The 22,727-nt window shown below is 49.4% G+C and overlaps 1 protein-coding gene and 1 long non-coding RNA gene across 3 annotated transcripts in view; both read left to right on the top strand.

Annotated features, from left to right (window-relative positions):
* CRYL1 (crystallin lambda 1) overlaps positions 1–22,267 on the top strand; it is a 131,567-nt gene extending 109,300 nt beyond the window's left edge. For both annotated transcript variants that reach the window (XM_045444067.1, XM_045444059.1), the window contains 3 exons: positions 14,084–14,189; positions 21,275–21,381; positions 21,761–22,267. In XM_045444067.1, coding sequence (XP_045300023.1) covers positions 14,084–14,189; positions 21,275–21,381; positions 21,761–21,874 — 327 coding nt within the window. In that variant the 3' untranslated portion in view covers positions 21,875–22,267. The remainder of the gene's footprint in view (positions 1–14,083; positions 14,190–21,274; positions 21,382–21,760) is intronic.
* Positions 16,625–18,465, top strand: LOC123579922. Its single transcript, XR_006703013.1, has 2 exons — positions 16,625–17,897; positions 18,380–18,465. It is a non-coding gene; the product is annotated as an uncharacterized LOC123579922 (long non-coding RNA).
* Positions 22,268–22,727: the final 460 nt, after the last annotated feature.

Below are 22,727 nucleotides of genomic sequence, written 5' to 3'. Positions count from 1 at the left end.
CCGTCAGGGCTGGGACGAAATGACGCCCCTTTGACTCACCACGTCAGAGCCAGTTGAACTTGAATGTAGATTTTAGGGTGTTCCAAGTGTACTTCAAACATTTAAGGGCAACTTTGATATAAAAAGCAGATCAATTGGGGAAGTGTTACAGTGAAAACTGGAGATTTTTATACATTTATGTTCGAAAGATCCAAAGGCCTTGCAGAGTTTTTCTTTCAAAGGCGTTCTCTCCCGGGAGTGGGTTTCACACGTGGGCCGGGGCCCCAGCCTTCTGGCAGCGAACACAGTGAGCGCAGACGAGCAGGGCCTCCTTACTTGGAAGCTGCGTCAGCGGGCGGGTCGAGGAATACTGTTCCTTGCTGTCTGTGTGTCAACAGCTCTGCACAAATCAGATTCAAGTGTGAATTTCCAGGGGTCCTACCCACAAGTTGGGGTGTGAGCTAGAGTGGGACAGGCAGGGCACCTGGCCAGAAGGATGGCTCGCATTTCCACTTAACCATGGCGGTGCCTTAACGTGGATGTCAGGGGAGCAGAAGGGTGCTGTTCCCTCACTTGCTAATTTTGTCAACCTGGTAGGTTACATCAGTCGATTTTCCCATGTTGGACCAGCCTTGCAGACCTAGAATAAATACCACTAGATGTGTAATTCTTTCTAGACGTTGCTGGGGTCAGTTTGCTTATGTTTTGTTGCATCTAAGTTCAGAGGAAACATTAGTTTGTAGTTTTCCTTTTTCTCTCTCTTTTACTATATTTGATTTTGATATCAAGGTAACACTGTATTAGATATCAAGGTAATAATGCATAAAATGGGAAGTTTTCTCTCCATCTATTTTCTGGAAGAGATTATAACATTTTTGTTAATTCTTCTTTAAATGTTTGGTAGAATTCTCCAGTGAAACCACCTGGGCCTGGAGAAAAACCTCTTTTCCAGGAGGTTTTTATTTTTTATTTATTTATTTATTTATTTATCTATCTATCTATCTATCTATTTATTTATTTATTTATTTTACTTGTGAGAGTGGGGGGAGAGAGAGAATCTCAAGCAGGCTTCACACTGAGCTTGGAACCCAATGCAGGGCTCGATCCCACGACCCTGGGATTGTGACCTGAGACAAAATTAAGAGGCGGGCGCTCAGCTGACTGAGCCACCGAGGCATCCCTCCAGGAGGTTTTTAATTACAAGTTCAGATTCTTTAATGGTTATAAGAACCATTCAGGCTGTCTGTTTCGTCTTGGTTGAGTTTGGTGGTTTGTGGTTTTTAAGAAATTGTTCCGTTTCTTCTGAGTTGTTGAGTTCATGAGCATAAAGTTGTTGGCAGGGTCTGTAGTGATATCCCTGGTTTCGTTCCTGGTGTGGGGCATTTGCGTCCACTCTCTTTGTATCCTTGTCAGTCTTGCTAGAGCTTTGTTAATTTTACTGATTATTTTGAAGAAGCCACTTTTTGTTTCATGGATTTTCTTTATAGTGTTCCCGTTTTCAGTTTCATTCACCAACTGGAGGGCATATTTTACTACTTGCAGCCAAGCGTGGAGGAGACATTCTAAGAAAGGTGGGGCGGAAAAAGGTAAGGGAGGCTCCTGTGGAGGCCTGTCCATTCGAGAAGGGGGAGAGGAGCTGCAGGCACCATTTCCAGGTCAGAAAGAGAAAGTGCTGGGAATAAGACACACCTTGTCTTCACGGCAGCCTAGATCATGACATACTGTCCTGTCATCGCCTGAGATTTTGTCTGTCCCCACACAGCCATGTATGCTCGGCAAGGACAAGGGCTGTCTGGGAGCAAGATGGGAGCGAGGTATATAAGGGAACAAGGTTGCTGGGTTCTGTTGTATTGTCTCACAGACGCCCACCCCGTTCTTCCCCTTCCAGTTTGGCTCAGAATTGAGGGGGAGCAGCCCTCGTAGGCTTGGAAATGGCAGAAGGACAAATCCGGCTAGAGTCTAGTAGCCCAAGATTAGGTCACTGGGGGACAAGATCCTGTTGGCCAGGAGTGTGATTTCAAGTCAGTACTCTTAAGCTAATGATCACAATAAAGGAAGTTGTGTTGTGATGATAAACCCTCTCCCAGACAATAGCTGAGCTTGTACTGCCCATAAATTCTTGCCCCATCCAGGTAGGGTAGGTGGAGGTGAGCTGGAGTGAATCACGAAGGCATCAGCAGATTCTCAGCCTGCTGGAATGTGTTGGTAATGAGCTTTGGAAATTGCTTATCTTCGGTTTTATTCACCCTTCTGAGCAACGTAATCGTGAGGCTGAATTTCTGTTCCTCATGCACTGGGCTGCAAAAATTCAGTTCTTGTTTTCTTGCCAGGTAGGTGTAGTTTATGGGATCTGGATCTAATTCCTGTTATGAAGAATTGTTCAGTTAATAAAGTATATCTCAGATCTCATGTAGTAAAATTAACAGAGGAAACTTTTTGTGATAAACGCATTGAGGGTTTTCTATGGAATTTAATTATTGAGACTCTAACACAGGAATTAGGAGTCAGTACAGCGAACCCCTGAGGATCGTTTACTCATCAGTGACTTCAGTTTTTATGGTATTTAAAAGTTTACAAAGCACTTTCCTTTATATTTTTCATGGTTTACAGATATTTTCAGATCGTCCCATCTTAAAACCACGAGAGGTGCATTGTTATTTTTGCCCTTACAGATTAAGACACTGGCTCAAGAGGTTAGGTGATTTGATCCACATTCCGCAGTCTGGTGGGGATTCAAAGCTGTGTCACTTCTGTGCTTCAGTGTCTGCACCTGTAAGTGAATCTGTTTCTCATCGGGATGTGATGAGGATTGGATGGGGTTATGTATGTAAAGGGCTTAGGACATGCCTGGCATATGGTAATGGTTTAGTAAGTGCTATGGGTTGTTGTGACAGTAACGATGACAGAGTTTTCTGATTCCCTGAATCCGGTGTAATTTTTTTGGACGCCACAGCTGCCACCAGTGTGTTAGCTCTGAGCTGAAAAACTCACATCCTGGCTACACAAGTGGGGCTCCCGGAAGGCAGCAGGGCCTCGCCGGGGAGCCTGTTAGGAATGCACCATCTGAGATCCCACTCCGGACCTGCAGAACCAGACTCTGTATTCTAATAAACTCTGCAGACCTTCGTATGCTGCCCAAAGTCGGAGAAGCCGTCGCTCCCTCCCAGGGAGACCCTGGCCTCACAGTCTTGATGGGTTGTATTTCATCTGTTTTAAGATGAACTTTTTATCTTAAGATGTTTACATTTTAACATCTTAGTTTTATGGGCGGCATTGTTCTTCCTTAACAGAACATTAAATACTAATTTAACTTTCAATTGATGCAGTCTTAATTTTAGGGAGAAATAGTGTATTCTGCTGTCCTTTTTATTTGTCTTTTCTCCTTCCATGTTTTTCTGTGTCTGATGCTCTATATCTGACTCAGGCTCACGGTAGATAAACATGCAGCTTCTGCTTAGTGGAGAGACTGTCACCTGGTCACTTTATAAGTTATGATTTCCAGTCCTAGTTTTGTGACAGTGAATACCTCTGGTTATCCCAGAAGTTATGTGAAAATCAACTTAAGAAAAGGATTTAATTCACTTTTAATGAAAACACACACACATCGGAGGAAAAGAATGCTGGGCCGTGACTGCCTGGGAGATGGAAGTCGTCATTCCAGATCGAAGCTGGCCTTCCCTGTGGCTCAGGCATGGATGTCCAGACGGCGTCATCCTTGTGCTGGCCACACACGTAGCACCCGCACCGGCCTGTAGCCTTTTGATTTCCGGAGCAGGGATGCAAACTGTGGCCAGGTTTTCCTCTTACTAGTCCTGGGCCTGTGGGAACAGAGGCACGTCTCTCCAGGAGTGACACCGAATGGAGCAGCATCCTGCTGTTTGCAAATCAGGTGCACCCGTGACCTGTGCTCCTGGTCTTGTGTTGGTGGCCAGCTGAACGAGCAGCCTGCCTTGTCGTGAACTGCTTCGTTGAGAACGTACAGCAAGCTTTTTCTACGGAATGAGAGGCACACAGGGGAACTAATGGGGAAAGATGGCCCGAGATCGTAAGTGTTCTACTCTAACTACCTCGTACATGTCTCACATGTGCTGTGATCATGGGGAAGTGGCCAGTCATCGGATTTCTGCTCTCCTTTTATAGACCAATATTAGTGTAGGTTCCGTTCTCCAAGTTCACATTAATTCTCAGGAACTTTACTTCCCACATGTCCAGCATTCTGCGTGGGAAGCCATGTATCCATGGGCTATAGTTTCTTGGCAGCCTGGGGGCACCCATAGTTTCACTGATGGCTCTTTTCCATAAATGTCCCCCTGTGACCAAGTATGTTCATTCCCTGCCAATCCCTCAGCCTTCTCTCTGGAAGAAAAGCAGTACGAGACAGGGAGGTAAGGCCGAAAAGAAGAAAATAGAGCAGAATCAGGCTGTCACTTGTTCCGCAGGCTCTGGGACCAGGAAAGGCAACCGTAGTCTTGTGGCTTGAGAGGCTCGACAAGAGAAAGCATGTTCAAAGCAGTCGCTTCCAGGCAGTTGGAAGGCGGGGTTGTGTGAGCGATTTTTCTTTGGAGGGAAGGTGTTGGAAATGCTGTGGACTGCTCCAGGCTACAGCTCACCTGGAATGTGTCCAGCAGGAAAAAGCTGAGGCTTGATTGAGCAAAATATTACGGTTCAGACATTGACGACATCTGCCTCTGTACCTGGCAAGAAGAGTCACGTAGAAGGCGGTCATGCAGAGGGAAACTAAAGGAGCCCAGAAAGACCCAGGGTTCTGCCCTCTGTGCCACACCCTCAACCGTAGGGCTTTCTACATCGTACGTGTTTTAAAATTCAAACTGAAAATTTTAGTTTTTTTTTTTAAATTAAAGAGATAATGGATAAAGAGTCTGACTGAACCTCCTTGTGGTTGAAAGGAACCGGCCTGCAGCAGTCCTATTGGCTGAGTGTGGGGTCCGGGAACTTCCGCCTCCTGCCCTGGGCCTCGTGTCCTTCCAGAAGTGACACCACCTCTCTCTGCCTAGTTCGTTCCTGGCCTGGGCCTCCCTTCAGCGACCAGCCTTGGGCTGGTCTCCTGGCCTCACACAGGAAGGTTCCCTCTCATTTCCCGTCCTGCCCTGGGTCTTGCCATGCCCTCGCCTGCCTCGCGCTTCCCTTCCGCAGTGTGGCCTGTTCCGTGCATTTCTTTTAACTTTCTCACCAGGGCAAAATTCGCCCAGCAGAACTTTTTCTTAAGACATTTTTCTGCCATTTCTGCATTTTTGTTCGACCTCTTGCGAATAGAGCCCAGACCTTGGTATTGATGAGGCTGAAGGAACGGTCTCCCACCCCTCCAGCGCCTGACGCACGCTCACCTTTCCACCTCATTCGCACGCCCTGAATCCACTGTCCCTGTGGCCTCCTGGCCTACCTTTTTGCCTTCCAGAGCCTCTCTGTGGCAGCAAGCTTGTCACCCAAAGACATTGAACAGCTCTCTTGGCTTTCTCTTAGCTCTTGTACCCCGTAAAGTTTTCCCAAAGGCGGTCACGGATCTGTCACAACTGTCGTTTTCTTGGGCTCCGTTCCCTTTCTCAGTGGGACTTGCTGGCACGTATTGGGAGTGCAGGGCCTTTGGAGCATATGCATCACCTCCTTTCCCAGGACCATTTTCCAGATTGGTTGAGACGTGCTTTCACCTTGGCTTAAATTCAGAGAGCTTCCTAGCAGTGGCTTGTTCAGAGATCCCAGGAGAAGGCAGTGCTTTCCATCCATGTTGCAGCCCTCAAAGGACACTAAGGCTATGCCCCAGGACTGTACCAGAAGCCACACCCGTGACTCAGCAAGTGTTTGTTTGTTTGTTTGTTTGTTTGTTTACTTAGAGAACGCGGGTGTGCGTGCAAGCGGGGGAGGGGCAGAGGGAGAAGGAGAGAACCTCAAGCAGGCCCCAGTGCAGAGCCCAATGCAGGGCGACATCTTGGAGCACGTGGGAGTGGAGGGCCACGTGCCCCCCACCCCCACCCCGTGCACAGAGCACGTGGGAGTGGGGGGCCTCGGGCCCGGGTCCCCCTGTGCGTGGAGCTCCGGCCGTCTCCACTCTCCCGAGCTTCTGTCTGACGTCATGAGCGTCTCGGAGTCAGCCGTGGACATACTGAAGAAGCTTCGTAGGTTGGGATGCCTTCTCTCCAGAGCAGTCCAGGGAAGACGGAAGCCACTGAGGAAACTGGAGTTTTCTTCCCTCTGAAAGCTTTATTTGCTGGCTGGGACTCATCAGTTAATTAGAATTCCTTCTAGTCGCGATGGTCTGTAAGAAGTCGACGGTTTTTATGATAGGATTTATTTACTGTTTTATGGGAGGTTGCTTTGAGCAGCCACATTGGCAAGCAGCAGAGCCCTAATGAAAGGAGAGCTCCCACTCATTTACTTCAGAGACACCTCCAGACCTATTAACAGACAAACATAATGAAAACATCAACCACATACTCCATTTTTTAACAACCTGCTTGGCATGCCTGGATTACTTTAATAGCGTTTAAAGTAAAAGCTTCAATGCTAGTCCTTTAACAACCCTTAAAAAAAACTCGGCAAAAATGCTCTTACCCTACTTATCGTCGCCATCAGGTAATCAGTCAGGACAGGTGCTGGATCTCAGCTCCACCAGTGTGAGCTGGGAAGTTAACAGGCAGTGGAATAGAGGGGAGAATGGAGGAGAAGGGGGGGAGGGGGACCCCAAAAGAAAAGGTGGAGAAGGGAGGATGCAGGTGACAAATTGTGCAGCCTTGTCACCTGGCCTCCTTCGTGAGGGGCAGGCAGACGCTGGGCAGGAGGCCAGCCTGTGACCGGGGACATGGGAGCAGGAAACTGCTGGAATTGCAAAGGAGGGGCAGGCAGAGACAGGCCTGGGCTGTGCTTCTGGTCCTGGACAGGGCACGTACACGCCTCTGTGTTCACAAACCTCTTTGTGAACACTTTGTCCCCTGAGGACCACTGCCCTTGCACACTTAACGTTTGCACAGAAGGGGGGATTCCTTCTGCTGTGTTTGTTCTCAGGTCAAGTCTCTTCCTTTTCTTTCAGAATCTTTAATACTATTGACGGAGCGCCTGGGTGGCTCAGTCGGTTAAGTGTCCCACTTTGGCTCAGGTCATGACCTTGCAGTTTGTGAGTTTGACCCCAGCTCGGGCTCTGTGCCGACAGCTCAGAGCCTGGAGCCTGCTTCGGATTCTGTGTCTCCTTCTCTCTCTCTGCCCCTCTCCTGCTCTTGCTCTGTCTCTGTCTCAAAGGTAAATAACAATTAAAATAAATAAATAAATAAACAAACATTAAAAAAAATACTACCGTTTTTCTTCCTGAAAGCATTGTTATAAGCACAGCACAGTAGGAAAAGACACATCAGGGAATTATTGCTCCCTGGGGCCTAAAGAGTTCTTCAGCATCCCTTGTATTAGGACAAAGTCTTTCCTGTCTTTCTCTTTCCTGTTTTTTGTTTGGTTCCATTTAAACACTTGAATTTGAAGAATATTCAAAGGGAAAAAATACGACTTACGTTTCCCCTACCCTAAAGCAGTCAATTGCTTTTATTTTTCTGTGTTCCTATCTAGTTTCTATTAAGAGTACTTCTTGAGTTTCCATTTTTAATGGCTTCCTGACATTTCATTAAAAAAATTTTTTAACATTCATTCATTTTTCAGAGATGGAGAGAGATAGGCTGCGAGTGGGGGAAGGGCAGAGGGAGGGAGACACAGAATCGGAAGCAGGCTCCAGGCTCTGAGCCGTGGGCACAGAGCCCGACGCGGGGCTCGACCTCACAAACTTACCTGGTTTGTGAGGTGGTACCCTGTCACCACCTACCCGGTATGGTCCGCCTTGTCCCCCTCGTCTCCTTTCCCCTGAGCACCCTCTCAGCAGGCTCTGGACACTGGGTGTTTTATGAATCAGCGTCCTGTTGCATCAGCCAGATGTGGTGTTCGGTCGGCTCTACCGCGAGTTAGCAAAATTTGCCCGAGTCATTCTGCAGGAATGTTTATGCCTCGCTTCCAAGAAAACTTGTAGGTTGTGGCAAGAGGCCGAGTAGCTCACAAAGCTGGCTACGAGCCTTTGAGTAGCAGTGGGGCCACACTTAGCAGGCTTTTGTTTCTCAGCACTTACAATCTTGCATTTGCCTCGCCTTCTCTCTGGAAGGTTGCTCGGGTGGGGATGGTTAGAGCCAGGTTCGTGTCGCATGAAGGAGAAGTAATGCCTGTCAAAGAGTATAGAAAACCAAACTGTATACGTGTCTATGGACGGAGGGAACTAACTCGTGGTTCTAGTTCATTTCTCATGAGAAAAACTGTGAACCAGCACGATAGTTCTTAATTTACACTTCAAAATCTGCATTACTTTCTCTAGCAGTCACCAGGACTTGAGTTGGAGGTTTCTAAAAAAAAGAGAGTCCAGAACCCCTCGCTCCTACTTGAGTTATTTCCACGTCAGTGATTATCCTTGTGTAGCCCATCCCCGAAACGTCTTTGCAGGCGGGGAGCTCACTGAGGTTTACCTCTGTTCCGTCCTTGCTCTAATTAGAGATTGAGGTGGGCTCTCGTTCTGTAACCCCTGCTCCTTGGCCTCTCTGACCAGAGTCATGGTAAAATACAAGAAGCCCACTGGCCCCTTCGTGCCCTTTTTTGTTGCTTTTCACTATGACATTTTCCTAAGATAAACCTTTTTTCTGGCTCTTGGTTTTCAGTTGAGACAGTGGATCGAAGCCTCAACAGCTCTGATTGGGAGGGGCAGAAGGACTTGTGCATGGCCTAGCGTGGGTTCCTCCATAGCGTATCTGTGTTCCTGGTGGTGATGGTGGCGGCAGCCAAGTTAAAGCAGTGTCTGCACAAGAAAAACCTGAGAATTCAGGTCTGGGTATGGTGAAAAGTAGAGCAACACAAAACAGAAGAAAAGCAGAAGCTGGAGATCAGTAAAAAAAGAAGTGGACAAGGAAAGATGGCATGAAGAAAAATGAGAAAAGTAAATGAAAGTGAGGGCGTGCAAAAAACACGTGAATCCAATCAAAATTTAATATGATAATGGGACGATCAGCGAGAAGGAGAAATAACTGTGTGTAGCTGCTAATCAGGAGGGGAAGTCGTCCCAGGAGATTCATGCCTCAGTGCTGCCAGACCCCTTCTTGTTCCTTGTCCAGAAAACCAGATTACCCTTTTGCCTACTGCGGGCCATTCGATGTGTCTTCTCTCCTTTCCCCGCCTCACAAACAAAGGCTGGATCCAAGCCATCTGAAGGTGAGGACCATGCCTTGAACTTCTGTCCACTGGTGAGGGCCATGTTGGCTGGGCCAGAGTGCCCACATATTCAGTCAAACATAGGCTAGATGTTGCTGTAAAGATATTTTGTAAATGTGATTAGTTTAACTTCTATAATCCATTGGCTTTAAGTACAGGAGATTTTTCTCAATCCCCGGGAAGTCTTCATCCAATCAATTGAAAGGCCTTAAGAGCAGAACTGAGGTTCCCACCCTTAGCTCCTGCTGCAGATTTCAGACGTATCAGCGCCCTCAATCACACAGGCCTGTCCCTCAAAATAAATGTCTTTACGTGTATATAACCTATGAGTTCTCTCTCTGGTGGGATCCTGCCTGATGCATCCCCAAACCTTTATTTGTAGTTACAGTTTGTATCATGGTATCTTGGCTTTTCTTTCTTTTTTTTTTTTTTTTAATTTTTTTTTTAATGTTTATTTGTTTTGGGAGAGAGAGAGAGAGACAGAGTGTGAGCAGAGGAGGGGCAGAGAGAGAGAGGGAGACACAGAATCTGCAGCAGGTTCCAGGCTCCGAGCTGTAGGCACAGAGCCCGACGCGGGGCTCAAACCCATGAACCGTGAGATCATGACCTGAGCTGAAGTCAGACGCTTAACTGACTGAGCCCCCCAGGTGCTCCTGTGGTTTAATTTTAGAGAGAGAGAGAGAGAGAGAGAGAGGAAAAGAGCAAGCGGGGGGGGGGGGGGGGGGGAAGAGAGGGGGAGAGAGAGAATCCCAAGCAGGCTCCACACTCAGCTCAGAGCTGGACACAGGGCTCCATCCCATGATCCTGAGATCATGACCTGAGCCGAAATCAAGAATCAGACGCTCAACAGGTTGAGCCCCCCAGGTGCCCGCAAACCAGATTTTAAACTAACAGGGGTCTAGTGTTCGTTGCTCTGTATGAGTTTTTGGAATCTTTCAACCACTTGGGGCTTTTCTTTGTCCGTGTGACTTGAGAATTTCGCCACAGAATGGGGGGAGTGCTGATGTCTGTACTGACGAATGTTCGTTGAGGCACGGACACGCCGGAGTGGGGCAGGCTTTCACTCTTCAAACGGGCGTGCAGCTTCCCACCTGTTCCCAAGGAACTGATTGTCAGCTCAGTATGACCAACTCAAGCACCTCTTTCTGCCACTGTGATTATCAGTTGTAATTATTATTGAGAATATTAGCATCAAGACCACAGATGTCACTAAGGACCCGGGTGGAGTGGAGCTTAACCACCAAATTAAGCACTCTGAGCCGCAAAATGCCCTCGTGTGAACCTTTGGCTCAGTGCTGAGTGCAGCTGAATGACTACTTAGGACCATTTGTTTTCTCTGCATTTGGCTTCTGGGTAAAGACTCAAACTTAGAGAATGTACCTCAGAAAATCCAGATGGGGCAGAGAGAAGGATTTAGGAAGAGAAGATATTAAAACTCTTTCCCTCTTCCCATTTGTTCAAGTAATGAAGAGTAACTGATAAGACACGGATGGTCATTTTGGAGAACATTTGGGAATTGGAGGAGAGTGTGGCTGCCCCCGCCCCCCGTGTGGTACCATAGTGTGGAGAATCCTTCTAAGGCTTTATTTAGTCGGAGTCACTGTTAGCTCACATACTTACAGATCAAAAATTACTACTCGTGGGTGGCTCACTTTTGGGGTATTTGGAAGCCCTTCAGAAGTCAGCTGAACACAGTATTTAGAGGAAGACAGCAGAGGCGAAAAGCATTGCAAGTGGCAGGTAGCGTCCATATTTGCATCCTTTACAGTCTGAGTGCTGTAGGGACACAGCACTCCTTGTCCCTTGACAAGCACTCCTTGAGGCTGTTCGGGATGTTGGCCTGGACCCCGAGGGAGGGCGAAGGAGAGTCTGCAGAGCTCTTGCCTGGCTGCCTTTCACAGCATTCCTGAGCTCACAGGGTGCAGGACTGCTACAGCAAATGCTTTTAGGCAGCCTGGGGAGGGGACCCAAAGCCACCCTCCCGGCCCTGAGAGCTGGGTGAGGAGGGAGAGGAAGGCGGGGGAGTCCTTTCAACAATCCGTTTCTTGACAGTTTCGGACATTACTCTGGACCTTTTGTGTAGCATTGCCTCCTTGTTGCTGCCCCCTCCCCACTTAAAAGCTTTGCTACCAGAAGCGAAGAGGGGTAAAACTTGTTGGCATTTGAGTAAACTGAATCAGTTAATTTGGTCTCCTTAGCAGTCCAGCTGAACGCTTGGTAGGATGATTTGAAACGGAGAGGGAACCTGGTGAGGCAGCGGGATAGCCCAGCAGACTAGCGGCGCCTTGCAAGGGTGACACCATCAAGTGTTGGAGAGGTTGCCGAGAGCGACGGGGACCCACATACACTGCCCGAGGCAATGAGCACGGGTACAACTCCCCTGGAAAGCACCTAGCGTCATCCAGTCGAGTCGAAGCTCTGTGTGCCGTAGGACAGCCGCTCTCCTCTTGGATGCGTGCCCCACGGGCCAGGAACAAGAATGTTCCCAAATATTTGTGAGCAGTAGGTTGGATTAGTAAACTGTGATTTTATATGTCAACAAGGGAGGCCAGACCGCAGCTGCACACAACACAGGTAAAGCTCAAAAGCATCGAGTGGAGTGAAGGAAGCAAGTCACAAAAGAATGCACAGCGTGAGTCCGTTTTGAAGAGGAAGAGAGGCAAAAAGCAAACTCTGCTTCGGGAACATAAACATAGATGGCAAATCTTAAAAGGAGAGAAATAGTTACTACAAAAGTCTGGACGTTTGCCTCCAGGAGGGAGGGAGGAGGACGCAGCCAGGAAGACCAGCATGGTAGTGTTGGCAGGTGGGGGCGAGGTGTGCTTTGTAATTCTTCTCTAAACCACGTGTGTAGGTTCATGCACATCTTTGTTTGTTTACCCCCCCCCCCCCCACACACACACACTAAACTAGATGGAAAGCAGTTCTTTCAAACAGAGTTTCTCAGGCATGCCTAAATGGTCCTTGCCCTTCGTGGGTGGCTCTCTTTGGTTCTTTGGCCCCAGCCCCTTTCTGGTCCCTTCCCCAACACCGCCGTGGTGGTCCAAGCACCCCCAGGAACCTGAGACACCGGTGTTTTCTCCCTCAGCAGCTGATAGTGATGGAGGCAGAGGAAACAAATCTGCTTCCTCGCTCAACCTTGTGGGGGACTCTGAAGTCTGGAAAGTAGCGATGTTGCAGAGTCCCTGGAGGAGGAGGAGGAGGAGGAGGGACAGCAGGGGCGGGCTCTAGCCTCCAGTTCCTGAGCGGGGAGAGCCTAGCCCAGACCTCCCGGGGCTGCCTAGAGGCCAGACAAGCCTCCCCCTTGGCCAGAGGGCCTGGTGAAGCCCTGTGATGAAAGCTTTCCTCTGCCACAGGGACAGCCTCTCAACAGGACAACAGACGGTCCTTCCAAGGGAAGGACAGGATTTGCTCCAGAGCAAAAGAGGTGGGGTAGGGTGGGCCACTTGTGTGAGCCTGTTCCTGGGGGCCGGGTGGGTGCACATGCCTGGTGTGCCTCTGGGGGTGTGGGCAGAACTGCGATTTCCACAGCAGAGTGCTCCGTCCTCCCCTCCGGCTGGGGACTGGGGGCCAGCAAGGCTGCCCAGGGAAGAGGTGTGAGCCACGCACGCGCACTCGGTGGCTTCTTAACGGAAGGTAGACGTGGCCTAGCTGTCAGGCAGGAGCATCTGTCTTCACTGTGCTCTGTGTGAAAGAAACCAGTCAGGAAAAAGGAACTGGAGACTTCACAGTAATTCTAGCAGTCTGACCAGCAAAGACCTAGGGGGAAATCTGACGGCCTTCCCCCTCCCCCTCCCCTCCCCCCACCCCACCCCCATCTGCCTTCTTTTTTTTTAAATTTTTTTTTTTTTAACGTTTATTTATTTTTGGGACAGAGAGAGACAGAGCATGAACGGGGGAGGGGCAGAGAGAGAGGGAGACACAGAATCGGAAACAGGCTCCAGGCTCTGAGCCATCAGCCCAGAGCCTGACGCGGGGCTCGAACTCGCGGACCGCGAGATCGTGACCTGGCTGAAGTCGGACGCTTAACCGACTGCGCCACCCAGGCGCCCCACCCCCATCTGCCTTCTGACAGCTGAATTGCCCAAGGTGAAGACATCCTCGGATGGAGACTCAGCTGGCGGTGGCCTCCTGGATCACGCACGCATGTGCTTCTGCGTCCCTGCTCATTCCAAAAGCCGTGAGAGGTCGAGGCTGTGCAAAGAAAGGCCAAGTAACGCAGACGGCCAATCCGACGTCTGACCTGAACACATGAGAGCTTGCCTCTTGCTTTGCAGTCCACATTTGCAGAAGATTCCAGGCTTGCAAACAGCACCGGTTCTAAGCTGCATTTCATCAAAGGATGTCATTTTTATGAACTTAAAAGCTGGACAGGGCTGGGCTTGCAGGCGGGCAAAGCTTGGAGGATGACTCTTCAGTTCTTTTGATGGCTCCAGTCTTGGCGTCCAGATCTCAGGCTAATATGCAGAAGGTCCTTCTTGTGCTTTCCCACCAATGCCCTGCTCTTACTTCTCTCCCTTCCCTTCACCCTGTCCCCCTTCTCCAAAGCTGCGAGTGACACACAGCTTTTAGGGTAGGGAACGGAAGACAGTGGAGATTGACACATAAGATGGGAGCTTGATTGCAGCTCTGGAAAAAGTGAGTTGGTATTTGACCCTCTCACAAAATATTCTCTGTTCAGGATCTGTTTATATGTTACAGTTTTGTCACGCAAAACCTGTGAAACACATGTAGAATGAAAATACTATTCTGGAGCTTTGGAGAGTATTTTGGGATTGTGCTCCAAAGGAGTCAGCTTGAAAGTGATGGCAAGAACGTTGTTTCTCCAGAGGACTCATCTGTGTGCTGCCCCATTTTCTCCATTTAGGAAGGAATAGTGTCTCCGAGCGACCTTGACCTTGTCATGTCAGATGGCCTGGGCATGCGGTATGCGTTCATCGGACCCCTAGAAACTATGCACCTCAATGCAGAAGGTACGCTTTGCTTCCGTCGGGGCTAAGATGGGAGTTCTGTGCTGTTTAGTGTTCTTAGGGGTTTTGTAAACAGTACAGTTTTGCCTTTTTGTTTTTAAACAACTGGATAGAAACAGTATCATATGAAGGAGACGGCGGCCAGCCCTGGTAATTCACAGACGGGGGCTGCGACAGGTCGTAGTGTCCTGAGATGTCAGTCCACATGGAATCCATGAACCCCAGGGCTCTGCGCGGCAGAGGGCACTCAGGCGGGAAGGAAGAGAAAGACAGATGCGTGTGGTCATGGAGACTTTGCCACATGTTACCCAGAAAGTTGTGTTCTCCTGAGAAAGGTGATGCGGCTGTTTACAGAGGCAAGGAGAACAGATAGGGAAATGCCGTACGTCTCTCCTGCCTAAATCTGAGCAACTTCTAAGTGTGACATTTGGAGCTGGAGGTTTCCCGCCAGGAGGCTGGGAAGCCAGCGGGGAGGCGCCTCTGCAGGGGAGGGGGCTGCGCTGGGCACGGGCGGTGCTCGGGCCAGGCCAGTCACCCCGACTTCAGAGGGTCTGGGGAAGTAGGGCCGAGCCCACGATCTAGCGACTCTAACAGGAAGATAGATTGAGAAAGGTGAGAAGCTTCCAAGAATGAAACTGTCAGCCACACTTCAAGTGAATCGGAAACAAGACGCCATTCGGAAAACAAGCACTGAAACCTACACTAGACTGAAACAAAATAAGTTTAAAATGCTATGAATAAAAATCTAGGCAAATATCACCTAAATGTCATCAGTACCTGCTATCTCTTAGTGTTGAAATTACAGGTAACTTTTATTACCTCTTTGCCTTTCTGTGTTGTTATAGTTTTCATAATTATTGCCATGTTATTTTAGTATTTATATTATACCTGTAAAACGTATGTAGGGAGAGAAAGGGAGTGTTGTATTTCGCTCCAACGGTCCACACTTAATTGAAATACTGGGAAACTGGAACTTATCCAGAAGAAGGTGAGCGGAGAAGTGTGTGTGTACGTGCGTGGGTGTCTTTTGTGGGCGTGGACGTGGCAGACAGACAGGTTTGGGCTCAGCACATGGCAGGAAGTTTCTAGTTCCTGGGGCTGACGTTGAGGGAGAGGGCCATGCTGCGCATAGTGAATAGAGCGGTTGGGGCTGGTTGGCCACCTGGCAGGATGTTTAGATACCGAGCAGAGATGCCTGTAATGAAGCTGGAAATCAAGAGTCCGTTTGCCTGAGACTTTGTGATTCCACAATGTTTTGGTAATGCTTCAGTTTTCACCACTGTAGTTAATGAAGTATGACTTCCAGTGAATATGTTGGGGCAGTTTCACCAGACGTAATCTTGCAGGTGTGCATACGGTGCCTTGCGGGTCGTGGAGATGGGGTTCAATACCCGACTTGACTCTTCCTTAAATGAGCGTGGCTGAGAGCCGCTGCAGGAACAGGGAACTCTGTCCTAGCACGAGCATCTTACTTTTGTGGCAGGAGGACAGTTGAACACAGGAGGATAATGTAAAGAAAGAGGCCTCTTTCTTTAAAAGTGAAATGAGGGTTTTGAAGTATCATTAAAAATAAAGTCTGGGAGAATTTCAAATGCTTTTTCAGCCGGCACCTTAAAGGTGGCAAACATACTTAAACACTTGGCATGCATATCAACATGGCTTGATAACTGCCATGTTTTTCTCTGTAATTTTCTTTTCTTCAGAATAATAAGATAACTCAGGTATCATGAGAAATCAATAGGGAGACAGCTGAGAACAGCTTTGACTCTCAGACAAATAGAAACAGAAGCCAATGAAACCAGAAACTCAAGAACCAAATAGTGTGGCAGACAGGAAGGAGGCCTGTAACAATTTTTCAAACAAAGCAGATATGATAAGAAAACCTAATTGGCTTAATATGATAATGGTGGACGGATGTAGTTTTCAACTTCAGAGCATTCCAAAGACCAGAGTTAGGGTGTTATAAGATCTGGCTTGTAACCAATGGAAATGTTCATTATTCTTCATAGTGTCATCCAGAATATATCAAGATTGGACGGAGAGGGTTCTTTTTTTCTGATGTCGTTTTCCTAAAGCCAGCATCTCAGGTTAAGGCTAGTTATTAGTCTTAAAGCTACAGTGTATCTAGAAGTGGTAAAAGTATTTTAGTATTGTCTTTAATCTAATAGCACCTAAAAAACAGGAGGCCAGCTTGCCTACTTTGCCTTTTGGCTGAATTTTAAAAGCCACCCTCAGCAAGGACAGACTCTCTGAAGAGGGGGGTCTGGTCAGCGGAGCCAGGCGGCCTGGGTTCCTACCTGATTTCTCAGCTAACTAGCCTAGGGGCACCTGGGTGGCTCAGTCAGTTAAGCATCAGCTCAGGTCATGATCTCACGGTCTGTGAGTTTGAGCTCCGCGTCGGGCTCTGTGCTGACAGCTCAGAGCCTGGAGCCGGCTTCGGATTCTGTGTCTCCCTCTCTCTCTGCCCTTCCCCCGCTAAGCACTCTGACAGTCTCTCTCTCTCAAAAATTAAACAAAACGAAACAAAACACCATTAAGCTAACTAGCCTCTTGCAAGCGAGTACCGCCCCCCCCCCCCCCATCAAATGGGCCTGGCAGCAGGGACTCCTTTCAAGGGTGCTGTGAGGATGAAGCCAGATGGAAATGTTTGTCTCGATGGCTGACACAGATGAGGTCCCTTAATCAGTATTCTGTTCATTCGGTGTTTTGTCTTGTTTTTTAATTCACTACTCTTCCAGTTTTTTTTTCCCTTTTTAACTCTCCCCAAAAGATTCACAAGTGCATGGGGAAGAAATACAGAATGAATACAGATTAGGGCATTTTTGCAATAGAATAGTGACATCTCCAGACTTCAACCGTTTGGATGGTTTCTTTGCTAAGCTTTCAGACTACTGGGTCAGCGAAGAGAACTGCCCCGTTTGATGCCTATAGCAGCTTTTTGGGCGCCTCATGAGTTTACTTCTACCTGGAGAATGACTGTCAGAGAATCGGCAGGCCCCGGAAATCACCTCCAGTTGAAGCCAGTGTTTACCATCCTGCCTGGTAAAATTTCCTCCTGTGTAGAGATGCTTGTCTTTTTTTAGAATTTCTTTCTTTTTTTAATTGAGGTGCTTACTTGCTGGGTTTGGCTCATTTACACAGGGCTGTTAGTTTCAGTGAAGCAGGTGAACTGCTGGAGCTGGGACCTTCTGGAGTTAAGGGGCCCCAGGTAGGTTTCTGTCTCCACCCGCCGCCCTGACCTCAGGTGAGGTCTCACTCAGGTGGGAGTTAGATAATGTTGCTCTGTGCTTTGGGGCCTTTTTGATCTTCCTTAATAAGTTCTGTGCAACTCTGCCTCTTAAAAGCAGGTGAATTCACGTCGGTGTGGGTTCATACGCTGTGTGGAAAGCAGACTCCTCTGGTGTGGGTAGCGGTCAGGGCTCTCCAAGACACTGAACACCCAGAGCCCGTCTCACGAGCTGCCGCCGCGGGTGACAGTAGGACCGTGTGCCTGCTGGCTGTTGCATAAACGCAAACAGGAAGGCGCTCTGTCTCTCCACCCACCTTGGCTTATGTGGAAGGTTCAAGAAAGCACATTGTCTCGCCCTTGTGGGCTCACAGCTGAAGGGTTCCAACTTAGAAAGCAGCAAGCCACGCTGAATCTAATCTCATGAGAATCACGTCTTTCCCCCACTTTTTCTTATTCCATATAAGCATCTCTTAAGAAATCAGGTTCGGGGCGCCTGGGTGGCGCAGTCGGTTGGGCGTCCGACCTCAGCCAGGTCACGATCTCGCGCTCCGTGAGTTCGAGCCCCGCGTCGGGCTCTGGGCTGATGGCTCAGAGCCTGGAGCCTGTTTCCGATTCTGTGTCTCCCTCTCTCTCTGCCCCTCCCCCGTTCATGCTCTGTCTCTCTCTGTCCCAAAAATAAATAAACGTTGAAAAAAAAAAAATTAAAAAAAAAAAAGAAATCAGGTTCAGGGGCGCCTGGGTGGCGCAGTCGGTTAGGCGTCCGACTTCAGCCAGGTCACGATCTCGCGGTCCGTGAGTTCGAGCCCCGCGTCGGGCTCTGGGCTGATGGCTCAGAGCCTGGAGCCTGTTTCCGATTCTGTGTCTCCCTCTCTCTCTGCCCCTCCCCGGTTCATGCTCTGTCTCTCTCTGTCCCAAAAATGAATAAACGTTGAAAAAAAAAAATTAAAAAAAAAAAAGAAATCAGTTTCAAAATCCTCTAAAAAGCTAAGCTCGAGAGAGTTTGGGGAAGTATATTGTTGAACAGGACAGAGGGCAAGGACGTGGAGGAGAGAAAATACAGGCGAAGGCCCGAGTTCGTAGTAACGTAAGGGAAGGATGGACTAGAAGGACAGAAGGTGAAATGGTTTCTTTTCCTCCCCATTTCCAGTGAAATTGGTATTATGGGATAATTGCCACGCACCTCCTTTCATAGTGTAGAGAAGCCAAAGTTATTGGTGGAAATGGAGTAAAAACGCTCCTTTTAATACTTGTGTAGTAGAAGAGGACAGGTTGCAAATAACAGTAGCAGCGATCAGTGTCCTGGGACGTTGCAGGTGGTGGCTGTAAGTCACCACGAATTTGCATCTTGGGTAAGGGGGCGACACCTCCCAGGGGTGTCCAGCTTCTCTGCAGGTGGTGGGGGACGGTCTGCAGGCACGCGCCCTATTCGTTCCTTACCTTCACCACAAACAACGGGGCTGTTTGTCCCAAGAGCCCGAGGGCCTGTTACAGAAAGCATTTTTATATTAGTAAGAGTGAAATTTTCAGTGGTTTCCTGAACAGTACGGAGGAAGTTATGAATTGTGCGACAAGGATTTTTACTATCTTGTATTCTAGTTTGAAGAAGTAAATGCCCTTTAAAACGACAGATTTTACAAAAGGGAGAGGGGAAAAAAGTTCTAGAAAGCCCTTGGGAGACTAAAATGACTTCGCAGGGACAGGGAGAGGTGAACACTTACTCAGCAGATGTAAAGCGATCCAGAAGTGAGACACAGTCTGTGCACAGGACCCTGTGGGTTACTGCTCACACAGGGTGGGGGGTGGACTTGGCCCCTGAGAGCCTCTGCTTTCATTCCAGGCGGGCAGTCCTCAGCCACAGGAATTTTTCCCGTTTTCTTCTCATTTGGTATCTTTATACCTGACTTGATTCTAGTGTCTCTGCCCCACCAAAAGGAACACACTGTATTCGCATCTAGATTTTATCACCTTTAGTTCGAGTAAATAAACAAATGGATAAAGTGAGGCAGATATTTAATTTCAAAAGGAAATGAACGTACGGGTTGTTTTCTGTGTTCCAGAAATGCCATGCCATTCAAGATGGCTAGCCAGTGTAGGACATTTAGGAGCCTCCCTGAATCCCGACTGTCAAGTTACGCTTACGTCAAAGGAAACAAAATCCTTATTTTTATTCGAAACCCCTTATTTTGAAACGACAGTATCTACCACTTAATTATAGGTGCTGATGTCAGAAAAGTTGGTATGCTTGAAATGTGTACCCTTGAAATCAGTTTCTCTTCTAAGAGCAAATTGGGTTTCACTTGAGCACTCTGAAAGAGAAAGGAAACCATCTGAGCCAAGATGGACCCCCAGTGAATCGAGGCTTTCCCGTCAGTGTAGCCGCACCCAAACCAGACCCCAAAGAAGCTGTTAAGAGTGTCGGGCGTGGTCATTTTTATTTGAACTTAATCAGACACACTTTTCGTGGCGTGGGTGGGAGCCACGCTCTGGGATCTCTGCAAAATCCACAGTTGCGTTTGTTCCCTCGCTCTCTCTTTCGCCTGACTCGCCGACCGCTGAGTCTGGTTCTGGAAAATGTCGGAAATGGGCCAGAGGCGGAATAGCAGGCGGCTCGGCGCCTGGCCTCGGCGGGGCCCCGGGCCTGGGAGACGCCTCCCGGTGCACGTACCTGGGACCGGCCTGGGACCTGACGCGTGTCCCGGCGCACGCGCCCCCGCACCGGCCCGGCCGCAGGTGCCCGCGGGGCGGGGCGCGGGCCGAGCCGGCCGTCTGCCTGCAGAGCGGGTCCCGGCAAGCCCGCCCCGGGTGGGGAGGCCGCGCCGCTCGCCTGGGGCTTGCTCCCGGGGCACCGCTGCCTCCCACAGGAAATGGCAGCTTCGGCCGCTCCCCCTCCCCTCCGGGAGAAGCCTCCTCTTCCTGGGTCTCTCCACCAGAATCCTAGGGTCGCGTCTTAGCCCCTGAGACCCAGGCTTCCCGAGGGCCCCGGAGCTGCGGGAGCAGGTGCAGAGCGGCGCCGCCAGGGGACAGATGCCGCCCCGGGCTCGCGGTGGCTGGGCGCCGGTCCCCTGGCCAGAGCGGAAGCGGGTGCGCCCGCGGAGCCTGCCTCGCACGTAAATGCAGCCTGTGCCGAAGAACCCGCCACCTTGCAGACTCCCAGCAAAGTGGTAACTAGAACTCAGGCAGTAAGTGCGAGACGGGGCGGATTTAGGGAGCTTTGACACCTTTGGTTCTTAGGAAATGAATTCGAGGGGCGCCTGGGGGACTCAGTCGGTTGAGCGTCCGACTTCGGCTCAGGTCGTGATCTCGCGGTCCGGGAGTTCGAGCCCCGCGTCGGGCTCTGCGCCGACAGCTCGGAGCCCGGAGCCTGCTTCCGATTCTGTGTCTCCCTCTCTCTCTGCCCCTCCCCCACTCATGCTCCGTCCCTCTCTGTCTCTCACTAATAATAAATAAACGTCAAAAAATTTTTTTTAAATGCATTCGAGCCATTCACAGAAGTAACCTTACAGACACACTGTTGGAGACCTTTTTGGTGAAAATAGAACTGAATGTGATATTCTACAAATCAGTGCAGGAACACAGGCCAACCCAAAAGTCTGTAAGAGGCGCTGACAGAGGCCCGAGGGTCCCGTCGCTTTTCAGGATTTTAAGATCTGATGGAAAGCTTGAATAGTGACATCGGTGAGGACGCTCGTTCCCCGGGGGCCAGCCGACTGCGGCGGGCGTCCCCCTGCACCTTTTCTTCATCCACAGGAGGAGAAGAACCTAAGCCTGAGCTAGGGTGAGACCCTCTGAGTAGATTTCTTCATTTGGAGTTTTGTAGTGTTCTTGCTGATATTGTGGGTTCTTGCTTTCGTGATTTCAGGTATGTTAAGCTACTGTGACAGATACAGTGAAGGCATGAAACGTGTCCTAAAGACTTTTGGACCCATTCCAGAGTTTTCCGGGGCCACCGTTGAAAAAGTTAACCAGGTACGTAGACCCCTTCTAGAGACTCGTGCGGGCCGAGGGGAAGCCCTGTGCCACAGGTGAGGTTTTATTTGTAGCCAGGCTTTGCCTTGGACCCTGGTGGTTCCTCCCTCCTGACTTGGCGTCCACGGTCCTGTCGTGGTCACAGGAGACCTTAGAGCAGTGTGACCGTTGAACTGGCGGCTCATCTGAATGGTCTCAGAGGAGCTGCAGGCCTCTGTGGATTCGGAAAGTTTATGTTAATTGAGGGGTTACTAAGCTGCTTTTGTTTTTAAGAGCAAATGCACAGTTTGAATAACTAGAAACAGTTACTCTCCTGGTACGTGAGTTCCTCTGCACGCTCTGGGATTTTTTGTCTTGTCTTTTCTTTTCCTATTTCCAGGCCATGTGTCTGAAGGTTCCCGCGGATCCGGAGCCTTTAGCTGCCAGACGGCGGTGGAGGGACGAATGTCTTCAGAGACTCGCCAAGCTGAAAAGGCAGATGCCGTCCCAATAAGAGCTTCCTGTGAAGCCACCGGCCTTCCTTACCGGGAGTCCCGTTCGGTGGAGTCACCAGCACCCAACCCCACCACTCGGGACCAGTGGGGAGCCGGGCAGTCTTCGTGGAGGCCCGGGGCCTGGCCACAGCAGCGGGGCTGATCGTGTCCCCGCCTTGGGTTCCCAGCACACTGGGCCCGAGGGCTGGTCGCTCCCCGCCCCCTGGGCAAGCAAGAGAGCAAATCGGCTGAGGATCTTCACCTTTTATTTTTAGTGTGATTCCGTATTTTAATCTGTAGCAAAGTATTTTCGTAATTATCGTCAAATCTGCTTCTGAGTACTCCGTGGCCCTGAGGCAACTGCCTTCATTTTGCTAATGCTTATTCTGAGTAAAGGTTTTTGATTGCATAAAGACGTCTTTTTTCTTCCCGTCTTTCTGAGAAAGACCAGTGTTTGATTCTAAAATGATTGACTTGTTTCATAGTGACCATGACGAGCGAGTAAGCAAACACTCTGTTCTGGTTCCTTCGTCAGCCACTCAGTAAAAATCCACCATTTGGGGCCAGTGTTTCCCAAAGTGGATTCTACGGTGAGTGCCCTGGGGCTCTGTGGTCAGATGTGTTTGGGAAACTCCTCCGACTGCCCCACCCTTGGGCACTCACAGGTCTATAGGAAACTAAAGTCTCCAAAATTCTACAGTAAATACAGCTGTTTAGCCCAACACTCCATTATCTTCTTTGATGTGGAGTCTTGTTCTAGCACTAGTTCCCCAAAGACTCTAGCAAATAGCAGTCCAAGCACCCCCCACCCTGCATGAGGTCAGCACATCACAATAACTGGGACCACAGGATGCCACTGCAGGGCTCCCCGAC

This window comes from Leopardus geoffroyi, chromosome A1, assembly GCF_018350155.1.
Source record: "Leopardus geoffroyi isolate Oge1 chromosome A1, O.geoffroyi_Oge1_pat1.0, whole genome shotgun sequence".
Lineage (NCBI taxonomy): Eukaryota > Metazoa > Chordata > Mammalia > Carnivora > Felidae > Leopardus > Leopardus geoffroyi.
This window is presented reverse-complemented; position numbering and strand designations above follow the sequence as displayed.